The 13,393-nt window shown below is 34.2% G+C and overlaps 1 protein-coding gene across 3 annotated transcripts in view; it reads left to right on the forward strand.

Annotated features, from left to right (window-relative positions):
- Positions 1–8,773, forward strand: part of LOC110465342 — a 50,556-nt gene extending 41,783 nt beyond the window's left edge. For all 3 annotated transcript variants that reach the window (XM_021521093.1, XM_021521094.1, XM_021521095.1), the window contains exons 19-26: positions 23–311; positions 1,110–1,244; positions 2,067–2,238; positions 2,568–2,755; positions 3,621–3,866; positions 4,445–4,565; positions 4,814–4,961; positions 6,002–8,773. In XM_021521093.1, coding sequence (XP_021376768.1) covers positions 23–311; positions 1,110–1,244; positions 2,067–2,238; positions 2,568–2,755; positions 3,621–3,866; positions 4,445–4,565; positions 4,814–4,961; positions 6,002–7,229 — 2,527 coding nt within the window. In that variant the 3' untranslated portion in view covers positions 7,230–8,773. The remainder of the gene's footprint in view (positions 1–22; positions 312–1,109; positions 1,245–2,066; positions 2,239–2,567; positions 2,756–3,620; positions 3,867–4,444; positions 4,566–4,813; positions 4,962–6,001) is intronic.
- The last annotated feature ends 4,620 nt before the right edge of the window (positions 8,774–13,393 follow it).

Consider the following 13,393-nt stretch of genomic DNA (forward strand, 5'->3'; position numbering starts at 1 on the left):
ATTAATATGAAAAACACTACAGGCTCAGTGAAGAAGATAATCTGCTTAACGTGAAACCAAACACCGACTTCCTGGAGCCATATCCTGCGCCCTACCAAATGTGCGTTTGTCCACAGAACAGTATTGAACTTGGAGACGAGACTCCGGTAGATAGCTATATAGAGTCCACTCTTTGCTCCTCAAGACAATACGCCAGCTGTACTGATTCCAGGCAAGAAGTAAGATGCACTGTGACTGACCGCAGAGTCCTCAGAAAAAAACGTCAAGCAGACAGTCCGGACGACGTTTATCTTCACAACATTACGAAACGCGTAAGTCTATGCAGGATAATTCTCGATGGTACTTAGAATCTGTATTGGTATAGCTGTACGCGTGGACGGTACAAAGTCCACGTGACATTTAGTTCATGATTGTCGAACTCATAAACTGGTATGAACGATGATTCCTGCTATTACCGCTGTGTAAACGCACAGCTCACCAAACATATCGAACGCACTTCGTGGAAACATCGTGCTCACATCGTACGAACATGGTGCGCAAAAACCCGAATCAACAATCGATTGCCCTTTTGTGTGGTTTTTTACCGAACAAATCTGCTATTCGGTACATGTTAAACTGGTTGCCCAATTAAACGTAATAAAAAGCATTTGGCAGACTCGTATGAAATAGGTACGTTAAGGATATCTCATTTTCGTTTGAGGTCAGTATGTTTTAAATTCTTCCCATTATAATAATGTGTATTTACAGTGATCGTAAAACTGTCCATAATGGGACATGACTCCGGTAAATAACGTGTTGATGAGTGACCGAAGCGTTGTCTGTCCTGAAATCTATATACTCACAAGACATTCCTTATGGTATATCAACCACGATACTGATCATATATGCGTACTATAAACCTTTCCTCAATTTACACCAACCACGAATGTTATCGCTCAACGTTTGGTGTTCGTGCACGACGATGTATGCAAGCTGTAATCTACATACTTGTATCGTACGCATACCGTACACGTATCGTTCTCTCACAGTGCACACACAGTACATGGTGTAACGTTGTGCGATCCTAGAACTGTATATCTAACTAAATGACATCTGAAATATATTTGCAGTCAGTAGTGATAAATGAAAGTGAAGCTATCCAGTTGTGCACGGATGCGCTAACAACCGTAACAAATGAAGCCTGTTCTGATATTGGTGTCAACGCCTCAAGTACTGAAATAGACAACTGCGCTGCGGATCTGATGGTATTGTTTTATATGTGAATAAGTAAAACTTGTATTTGTCATTGTATCGTGGGTCTGTCGTTATATAAAATGAAGTCATCCCTATGAAAGTTGTTGTCTGATCTGATGTTAAATTATTTACTGTTAAAGTTGACGATATACAACATTTTCGTATACACAACCTCATCTATTGTAACATCATTTTATACCATTGATCCCAAACGATTTCGTCTCTAAGCATCACCGATGTGTCCTAGAAGTTTAAAACAGTTGTATGATGTAATTCATTTTTAGCACACTGTATCTATTAAAAAAGGACAGCATTGAAGACCATTGACATGGAATCGAAATGTTGACCTAATATATTTGATAAATCATGTTTTTAGCTTATAATAAATCTAGTCTTGGTCATTTGTCAAAATCGATATTGAACTTGTTTGAATTCTTCCATATGAGATGCATCTATATGAAAACAGTCTGTTTTTAGGAAGGTTGTGCCTTGCTAAACATAACACTTTAAAACGTTTCATGAATCTTGTATGAAGTGACAACTTATCCCCTAAATAGGTTTATTATGTAAGAATAAAATAAAGCTGCGATTATGTATACACCGTTGTAATAAATACCAGTTGACACCACTGCTTATGCCTGCAGATCATCATTACATTTTTCACATCAGATGCACTTATATTTGCATTTGTCAGAAAGAGAAATTATTTACTTCTTCTTTTCGAATGATATACATTATATATCAAATATAAAGTCTTCGTGATAAAAACACATGTATAACAAAGATAAATATAACATTAAATGACGAAAAGCAATACCCATTTTCTTGAACAGCTTACTGGCGATGGCAACTGGACACGCTACGCCGTGGATCGAAGTGAAACACACTGCCTTGAAACCCTAGAAAAAAACACGACTCTACAAGAGGAATATCCAGAAATAAGTAACATTATTAGAAACAACACCTGTTCAAACAATTGTTCCGAACGGGGATCCTGCTCTAATGGTATGATGCCTCAATCAACATTCACTTTTGACAAGATTTATGATTGATTGATGTTTGTTTATAAATTGGCAACCGCGAAACAGTTGATAACATAAATGTGCACAAGTGTCGAAAAATTTCTATCATTCTTATTATATTATCAAAGTAGTAAATTCTTTTTCTCGAAAAAACAAATTGCAGAAATTCTTTTTGCTCGCATATTTTGTTAAGTAGGTTGTGTATTTTAAAGTGATGACGTATATAGCAGTAGGGAACATTCTGAGAAACCATCAGTGAGTGACACTATAAATTAACATCTATAAAGCAATACGTGTATAATTCACACGCAGGTAAATGTGAATGTGAAGAAGGATTCGCCTCGGAGGATTGTTCCTTTGACCTCAACGCACCTTTAGTGTTATACGGACTAGACAATGAAGGACTTTGTGATATCGACGACGAGTGTACCTTCGTAGTGGTAGAGGGACTGGACTTCCCTACGGATCAAAACTACACTTGCCAATTCAGTGGTCGTGAGGTTAGTACCTACTCATTTATCTCCACGTCTTTTAAATAGCATTGTTAATGTCGTACCGCATTCGGCAAAATTAATACCAACCTAACTGAACATCAGAAGACAATTCCACAATACGACATTATCAATAACACTACTAATGTAAGTACGTCTTAATTGTACGATAAGCTGGGCCCTTGTGGTTTTCTTGTCATGCGCTTTCCCTTTCCTGTCAGAAATTAATATATATAGGATCATATTAGATTTATGAAACGAATCTAAGTATTTTTTTTCAGTTAAGAGAGCTTCTGGCTCTGAATTGAAAACGAGTGTAATATCTTTTTAATCACAATATCAAATTTGTCGGAAATTAGTCGTAAAAAACTCCAATTCTCACGTCTCCTTGAAATGTAAAAAGCCGCCATTTTAACTACATTTGAAACAATTGAAACTTACAACCAATCACATGTAAGGTCATATTTCATGGGTTAATACTCAAAAAAATATATGACATGGTATATTCACAGGAAAACAGAGTACATTATGTGATAAAAAAAGATATTTTAAACATAGAACTAATGTGTCGGTTACAATTTTTGAACAAAATTTTGTCTGAATCGTCAATATGAATGCCAGGCAGAAATAAGACCGTTTTGTAAAATGTTCACATGTTAAACCAGCGTGAGAAGCTACTGCTGCGCGAATGTATGGTACCGTATACGAATAAATGTGATCACTTCTCTGACATGGTGAGTACATTTTGTTTGATGCAAACCTAATGGATTTGGTAAAACAGAAATATGACGAAAAGTTATTTTCGTTAAGTTTCGTTTTTTTATTTGTTTAGACGTTCGTGATATTCATATAATTGCTTGTTTATCTCTCACAGACATTGGTGGGTGAGATGTACCATACATTGGAGACGGCAAATGTATCAGCTCAACACCAGAGCCTCTTTGAAATTATCTGTGACCTTCCAGAGATACACGTCCCGACAGACAGACTCGGAATCGAGTACAATGTGTCGGTGGCTATGGACGGATTTGATTTTGGTGACGTCATCAATTTCGTCGTTATCAATGCAGCATGTCAATATTTCATCAACGACTCTGGAGTTATTAGGTTTTATATACAGGTTAGTAACAGCTTATCAAGATTGAAGTACAGGATATTGGAAAGGAATATTTGTTTTTTTATTTGTATGATGTTCGTAAAATATGATTTAGGTTGAAGTACGAAATATTAAAAAAGTCTGCCCTATTATTTGTGCGAGTTTAGTTACAGCTGACAAAGGTTGAATTACTGGATAATGTAAAGAGATATATCTGATTACATGTACATGAATGATGTTAGTTACAGCTGACCAAGGTTGAATTACTGGATAATGTAAAGGGATATATCTGGTTACTTGTATGAGGTTAATTACACCTGATCGAGGTTGAACTACCAGATAATGTTAAGGGATAAAAAAACCACTTGTATGGGGTTATACGTGTGATATCTACAGCAATAACACATAATTTTAAAATCCGACCAGTATGTAAATAAAGCTCATTGTTACCGTTCCAAATCTATTTTTTGTTATTTGATCAATTTTGTTGCTGTTTCTAGATGACAAGAATGTAAACAACATAAACTATCACATTTTGGTGAATTACAATGTACAAGTTTCGTGCATTTTTCGTACTTAAAGACACTGTTATTTTTTTGTAGGAAGGGTTTTGTTACATTAATAGAGCCTGTCATCCTAAAGGATCCTATAAAGAGAATGCGTTATGTTTAGAATGTAAACCCGAGGAGAGCGTGTACACGTGGTCTAACTCATCAAGCGAAGGTACGTGACTGAATTGACTCACATTGATGTTTCCCAAATCTCCTGTACTCGATTTTGTAAACGTTGATTTTAATATATATTATTATAATCAGGATAAAAAACTAACTTCTTTCTTTAAGTATTCGAAAGATCATTTGCAAACATAGAAGTGAAAGGAAAACTTATGAATGTTGAAAGTTTGTAAAGTCAATATAACGCAAACATATACGATATACATAGCATTGTATTGACTTGTTTATTATTTGCAGACTGTGTTGTAAGCGACCAAAACACGCGTGACCCAGATACTACACTAGAATACATCATTGTTCCTGTCGTCACTGTTGTTGCCGGACTCGGCTTTGTTTGTCTGATTATTGGCGTGATGTTGTGTTTTTGCAAAAGTAAACAAAAAAGGTAACTGCATGTAGAACAAATCGACAATTCCGTGATACATTGTCAGTTTTCAAGGATACTTACAAAATCATCTTCTTGATAAATGTGTCTGAATACAATAAGAATAAAACAATTTCGGGGATGATAATAAGGATGCTGTTTAAAGGCTAGATGATGATGATGATGTAATTAAGGGGATTATGATACCATGTGCAGGTGTTGGTGTCGGATAGGTGGCAAATATTATTCAGGAAAAAGACTTCTTTGATCAAAATGGAACAACATGTCCGATTCATACATATTGTTCCTCTTCAGTTTGGAGTAATAAAATATTCTGAGATCAACGATAAAGGAGGGTGCATCGGATAAATATATAATGTATTTTACATCATTTTATAAATATATATTAATTTTCTTGCGACATACAGTTTCTGTCAGTTTATGGTTTTCAAAACAATCCATGATGCCAAGAGATACGGGTTTTCACCTGTGGCAAAGAGCAATCAACTTTGTTTAGCTATGTCTCCTCCTTATTTTTTAAGGCCATAAGAGAGATCAATAATTGTAGACTTAGAGCATCTAACGGCGTGTAGTAAGTATTTTTGCTTGCTCATTGAAGGAGTAATGCATTGTAGTTATCACAGGTTTTGTTATGAATCACAGTGTCTACAATAATGACGTTTAGAATAATCGTCGTAGTAATGAAGGGCATTATTATTATTGAGATTGATAACATGACCTGAAGCAGGACACAAAGGACAAATTTCTTGAGAATAATAAACAAAAATACACAGAAAAAACTTTGAAGTTTGTGCAAAAACGGGTTTAAATATATCATTTGAATCGCACAATAGTCGTATACATTGGGAACATTAAACGATGTCCTATAATAAACGGCTTCCGCACAAAGCATTGAAACGATGATGTACTGATACATGTTATCTTGAGTTATTAGTACATCGCAACATGTAGAAAAACAATAACATATTTTAGTATAATCATATGTGTTATTGGTGAGTTTTGTAATATACATTCATAATCCTTTCAAATTATATTTTCAGCAATCAAATGATAAATGACATTTCGCTTGCTGATCCCCATGATGAAGAGAAAGAAATATTTTCTATAGCCTGGCCAAGTAAAGATATTCTACAAGATGGAATCCAAACAGAAGCTGTAAACAAAACAAAACGATCCAAATCAAATAGCTGGATGAGAGTTCAACATGATCGAAGTGCAAAATCAGATTCTGACAACGTCTTTTGTACCTCTCATCAACCGGGAGTTGAAAACTTCAGAAAAGACAAAACGGAGAAAAAGAAACGAGGCCAGAAAAGTTTAACAGAGCAAACTTGCACGTGGAATTTTCAACAGAAGGAAGAAAACGTCCAAATCGACAAGAAACTAAAGACAGAAGAGCATGTTAACAATGAAGCGGACAATTCAATTGTCACTGCAAGATATGTTATGTTTGAAGAATGTTTTGCAAAAGACAAGGCTGAGGATGAGATGCATAACACGCGAGCAGGTGACTTTTTTATTGTAAATGCATCCAACAATGAAAAACTGAAGACCGATGAAGGGGGGGGAAATATTGTATTTGTAACCGGGAGAACAACTGACACGAGTCGTAACGAACTGACCGGGAAAGCTGATTCATCACACGATACATATCTCGACACAAATGTTAAAAAAAGGGAAAGAAGAAAACGACGAAAGAAGAAAAAGAAACTTACATCCCATGAACCGGAAAATGTCGTCGATAATACGATTGATGGAAGGTGTGAGCCATATGTGATGACACCTGCAAGAATAGAAACAGAAGAAAACAAACAAAAACATGCACGACCATTCGGAGATGAAGATGAGACGCAACCTGAGAATGAAGAAGTGGTAACTGTGAAAGCCGACGGAATATCCAAAGAAACATTAACAAAGAGTGCCATGGTTTCCCGTAGCAGCACAGCAGAGAGCAGGCCAATACAACAAAGCCAAGAATGGGACGAGATTACTGTCATAGAGAACAGCGATATAGATGTCGATGCCTGTGAAATACCTGGCGGAGGAGAAACCATAGTGAGAAACATGGAATCGACGAAAACAGTTTCCCAACCAAATACTTCAGAAGCAACCGGAAAACGAAAACGACGGAAAAGAAAAAAAAGAAGAAAGAAGGTAACACCCGAAACCCCGAGTGGAGCATTTGCATCTGTGAGTAAGGAGAGAGAGGGTGCAAGAGCTAAGAAAAAATTAAAAAAGAACAACAAATCAAAAAGCAAATCAAAATAGACTCAATGACTTTATCCTTTAAATCAATGAATTGTTAGAACTATCCAAAGTCAATCCAGGTCATTGGTGCAATCCTATTTTTGTGAATAAACAACACTTGAAGTGATATAGTGATATGTACATATATCATAATTATATAACTCAATAGGATGTGTGAGGGATGTTTGTATTCTTTCTGTACTGTTTGGTTGGATGATTTAAATCTTTACAAATAGATGTACGATTTTCTTTCACCGTTCATTTTGTCTATATTATATTCAAACAAATATATTTCGAGTGCCGCATTTTGTGACTTACCCATAGCGTTTCGTTATAGGTGTTAGAAACTACGCTTACATATATCTTGTTACGTTTTGATGTTGACATTATATACTTCCGACATTTGCATACTTAAATTCTTGTTATAAGTTACAAATATCATTTTTCGTTTATATTAATCATAAAATAATTTGGAACATTATGTGCTTTTTACATGTATGTGCGTTTTCAAAGATATTGTTAAATTTCTATTGAGTTGTTGTTTGATAGACGAAAAACTTAATTCCTACATTTATGCATTTAGTGTCAAAATGTACGTATTATGATTTTGATAATAATTGCAAATTTCTATGCAATGCAAAAATAACGTAATTATGATGTTTCCTTTGAACGGCGTTTTAATTATATATACCTGTAATACCCTGTATATAACGGTATGATCTTCACGTTTTATTACGCACTGCATTCGTACCAACTATGTAAATAAATTGCTATACCCTTTGACAACCAATGAACTTGTTTGTTCATTCGCTGAAACATATTGTAGTGGTAATGGGTTTGTTTTCGTATGCTCATTGTATCTTCTGAAACCCTCCACATTTTTTGTAGTATTTGCATCATTTTATAATTATACCGAGTTTTACTTTGGAATAAAAATTGATTGTCATCGGTCAAGGTTAAGGGTTCGGAGGTCATACTTTACAAATCTTGGCATACATATGTGTGACAATATCAAGCGAACCATTTATCAGAGTAGTTGTGTATTTTACATTTTATTGAATTATGGAGGTCATCGATCATGATCAAAGGATAAAAGTTCAAACTTGAAAACGTTGACGGGATGGATTAAGTCTATGTAAACCACCCTTTTGACTGTTATATATACATTTTATCAATATTATTTTATTTCATGTTTATATGAATTACATTTTTATATGATTAACTTCTTTTCAGATAAAGACTAGGTGTATGAAACAATCATTATTTCAATTTCGAATCTCTATATTTCCAAAGACAACAGGTATTAAAGAAAGATATTAAAAGATAGGTATTGAAGATGTGCTATGGATCTTTACAAACCATGATCTAAATAGTTGAATCGGTATCGGGATCATTCTGCTCTGTGTACTGCTATTTTTTGTATAAGATTGATATACTTTATTTTGTTTTGATTGTATCATACGGGATTGATAAATATACATGATTTTAACTCATACATTTTAACCTTAATTATCAGTTAACATTAATTGTTCATTTTCAGTAAATTTAACGGTGGATTTCTTTAAAAAGTGTGCAGTGAAAATAAAAATTACTACTTTCATATTCAAACATAGTTGATTTAATTTTTAGCCAATCAACTGATGATGGTGATCTGTTGAAATCGCCCTTCGTCCTTGGTCCGCCGTCCGTTCGTTCGTCCGTCTGTCCTTTAACAATTCTTGTCAGCGCTAGATCTCAATACGAACCAGATGGATCTTCCTAAAACTCAACATGTTTGTTTCCAATGTTCTCAAATTACTTATAATGAAGTGAATGACTGATCGGGAGACAAAATGGCCGATAGGTTTAAAGGTTAAACATTGTATAAATATAGTGCTAATTCTCACAACATACAAGGGGGATCATTTACAAACTACACATTTTATTTCCCGTGGTCACTTTATGTGCGTATTGAATTTTGGTAGAGAATGGATAGCTAAGAAAACCGACAGGTATCCTAATTTAATATTGACAGTTACATTTTTTTAGTACTGGAGAATCATATTCAAATTTCAGATGAAGGCCCCAAGGTCCCTAGTTGTGCACATTGAATCTTTGGACATACATTTTTTTCTGAAAACAAGAAAGCCAAAGGCAACCTTGAATAAAATGTAGGTCAAAGACAGTTTATCTTTGAAAATACCTCGTCAACTCTGACTACATGAAGTTAATGCAAAGTCGACCACAAGAATTATTTACTGTTGACAATACAATAAATTTTGAAAGAAGAGAAATGATAGAAAGTACACAGAACCAATGATGAGCGTACGATAGTCGATGCCAAGATTCCTCTGAAATATCTTGTTTCTTTTGAGTTTTTTTTAAAAACTGTTGGACGCTTTCGAAGATATAACCTCAAAAGAAACGGTACATTTGTCATATTCTGTTCACTCATTTTAATCACTGTATATTGAATAGATAAATATCATCAATGTTATACAGTATCAAAAACTGTTATACATACAAACTAGTAAATCAAAGTGGGTTTTTTTTCAATTTTAAGTGAAAACAAATAACTTTCCACCAATATGAACGAGAACAAATGTACTGTTACGGGAGAAACAATTATGACACGACTAATTTACAATTATCCTCATATCTGCATTACTTATCTTAAAAAAGAAACACAATTTGTATAGCTTAATTAGTTTAGTTGTCATACAATGCTATTCCTTTCCATGTCCATTGTATTTGAGGTTGCAAATCTGCAGAAGTCACCAATCAATCAAGATAATCCATCGAGTGACATTTTACTCATTACATTGCTATTTTGATACGGCATTTGAGATAACGCTCAATCTAGTAAGTATAAGCCGCTCTAAAACACATTACAATACTGAGATATACAATTCACTTAATCAATTATCAGAAAAAAACGCAACATGAGAGAAATTCGTGCGATATGATAAATAGAACAAGAAACTGACTACTGTTGAGTTACTGACTTACCAGTGGCTAGTGGTATGTGCTTGACCAACAGACGTGGATATCGTCGTTAATTAACACTATGTATACATCGCGAAAGGAATAACTCCCTTCCAAATCAAAAATAGCATGTAGGGTAGAACAAAGCAAAGTGTCGGCAATGCTTGTCAAAACAATAAACTACAAAATAAAAAAATAAAAATGGACAAAGGTGGCGCGATTATCTTCAGAAATAATCAGAACCGGGGGATGTTTACTGAGCCGTATGTGTTAACCATTGTACGGGGTTGTGTCCGCAGAGACTACCCATTAATGGGACGTTTCCTGGTTGAATTGATTCCAAATGCACGATACACACTCGCTCAACTGGTAAGTAATAGGAAAATTGCGGTAAGTGTATCAATAACAACGGAAATTGTGAATATCTTTGCTGCTTGTCTCATGATCTGGTCTTGTTTTAAATGGTGTTCTATTATCTTTCGCAAATAGTATGACATTTAAATGTTTACTATACATATGTTTCGGGGATCAGTTTTGTCACCAAAATATTTCAAACCCCGCGATCGTAGATGACACACATTGTCCTTTCTATTTGTGTAAAACCAAGTTTTTTTTCATATCTAACATCATAATTCCGATCTTAAGAACTACTACAACAACAATCATAGCACTAGCAAACTATGAAGTATGGTAGTAACACAATAATTGTCTTCCATTTCCAAGCTTCTAATCTAATTCAAACATCCAGATGTAACCAATACATATATGTCTACAAAAGCCATCAATGAACAATGCGTACCCCAGTGCAAAGAGTGAAGACATGAAATCGTCAGCATACATGTATAGCAGATGTCACAAATTAGAAACCTTCCTGTCATACATACATGTGAATTTTTTCATCAGTTTACATTAAAAGGAATTATGACACTCACGTTTTTAATCATTTAAATTCAAAAGAGGACATTTAATGTCATTTATTAAGTATGCTATTTCGTCGTGTGATACATGGCCGATATGGTCGTATGTTTCAGTGTGAAAAGGCTACCTTATTAGACTGAAATTGTCGACAATCAAATTCCTTAGTAGGTATTCCTTTCCTCTCTATTTGTCGTTATATAGTTGTCCATAACAAATTAAATATGTGTACAATGTCAACAATACCAACATTTAAGAAAAGGAATGTCCTGGCAGATATTTTTTTTTCTAATCAGAGAGATATTTTCAAATTCATTGCAAACCATCCTTCCATCCTTACAAAGTAGAGTGTATTGATGACAGAATGTTGGACAAAGAGTTGATTGGCAATCAAATCAATCGAGACACATATCAAGGATAATTGTCAATAACATACTGCAAGAATACCGAAAATAAATAGAAAAAATATACACAACAGCAACAGCACGAAATGTGATATCAAAAGACTAAAAGACAACACATAGAACCGAAGAGATTACCCAACAGGAACGACATAAACCCCATAAAGACGAAACCAAGTCTGCTGGAAAGGTAAGCTTTCCCCGAACTACACCTCTTCAAACCAAGGAGAGTATACTTGACACAAAGATCAGAGACGCAATGAACAGGTCTTTACCCGCATATACACTTAATTCTCACTTTGGAAATCATGACAATGTACGAAAAGCGGTTTATCTCTGCTCAGTTTACAACTAGAAGCTATACGACATGTGAGACAATTCAGACTTAACAATCAAGAACTCTCCCATATCTGATAGTAGCATCCCTACTTCAATAGCATATGTTGTTGACTAAGTCGACTGATCGACATTACATACATGTTTTTGATTTAATTCGTTTAGTGTTACAAGTCTATACAAACGATACTTTTGCAAGTATATTTAACTAAGAGAACTATTTAGTTTTCCTCTTTTAATTAGTGCTTTAAAGTAGAACTACGTCTTAATTAATGTCTTAAGAATTACTAATGCGTACAAATGAGCTAAAACAGAAAGGAAAGTTACTTAAATTTAACAAAAGTTTACGTAAACATCACTGGCGGTGTTGGAACATAGCTATATCATTAATTATAAGTATACTGTATAGCATGTCCTGTGATAATTTCTTTTTCACACAATACTGATTTTGATCGAAATTGGATACATGAGCATGATATGGAAGTGTTATGACAAATTATTTTTCATTTGTATATATGATAAGTAACATGCTTTTATTTTACATTACTTATATATGCCAAGCTATTCATATTAGATCCCTGTGACTTTAACTGTTGCAAATAACTATAACACTAATCACTCTCAAAAGTTAGCAATAAAACCCATATAATACGATACGATTATTATTGAAATGTCCGTTAGACATGGTTAACTTACTCATTCAAATAAAAGAATCCTCATTATATGATGTATACCATGAAACTGATTGTAAAAGAGTACAGGACTGTTCCTGATACGAATAACTAAAATATTATGCCCCATACACCGATTTTGTAAAATGTTCCTTTTTTATCACATCCATTCCCAAATTGGTGGATTATAATGCATTTTATGATAAGTTTATGATTGCCTATATGCTACTGATAAAACCACATTTTGGGGGATGACTTCTTAGCCATTTTCAACTATTCACATGGCCATTTCTTAGATTATTTTATCCAATTCTCTCTTCTTTCTCTAATATCATATAGCAATTGTGATACCAAAGGCTGCATCGGTACATCCCCCTGTTTATATTGATATCAGCAAAGCGCGAACAATTTCTGATAAGAAAGTGCCTCAACACATATCAGAAATGAATAGATAAAAATATTGTACTTGATTAAATAAGTAATAATAAAATGACAATCAACTTCATTCAGATTAATGTTGCCTCATCCTTTGTATACAAGATCTTAACTAAATACTTTATGGCCTAAAATATTATACTTGTGTGAAATATCTTATTGTATTTATATATACACTTATAAAAAACAGATGTTTTATTAGAAGGAGTATATTTTATTAAAAACAGTTTACTCATGTGCATTTGAACTGTGTTGTTTCGAATGCATTTTAGTTTGAAACTTAAAACTAATTACACGATGCAATGAATTGATAAAATGCGACAAGAAGATATGCGTCACGCCTCTTACAGTTAACAAAACGCCATTGTGTTAATAAAACCTAATAATAGGCTCAACGTACCGCCGATCGATACAAATCATGTACATGTACATTAGCTGTGCACCACAAGTGTGTGCATACGTC

This window comes from Mizuhopecten yessoensis, unplaced genomic scaffold (genome assembly GCF_002113885.1).
Source record: "Mizuhopecten yessoensis strain PY_sf001 unplaced genomic scaffold, ASM211388v2 scaffold11069, whole genome shotgun sequence".
Lineage (NCBI taxonomy): Eukaryota > Metazoa > Mollusca > Bivalvia > Pectinida > Pectinidae > Mizuhopecten > Mizuhopecten yessoensis.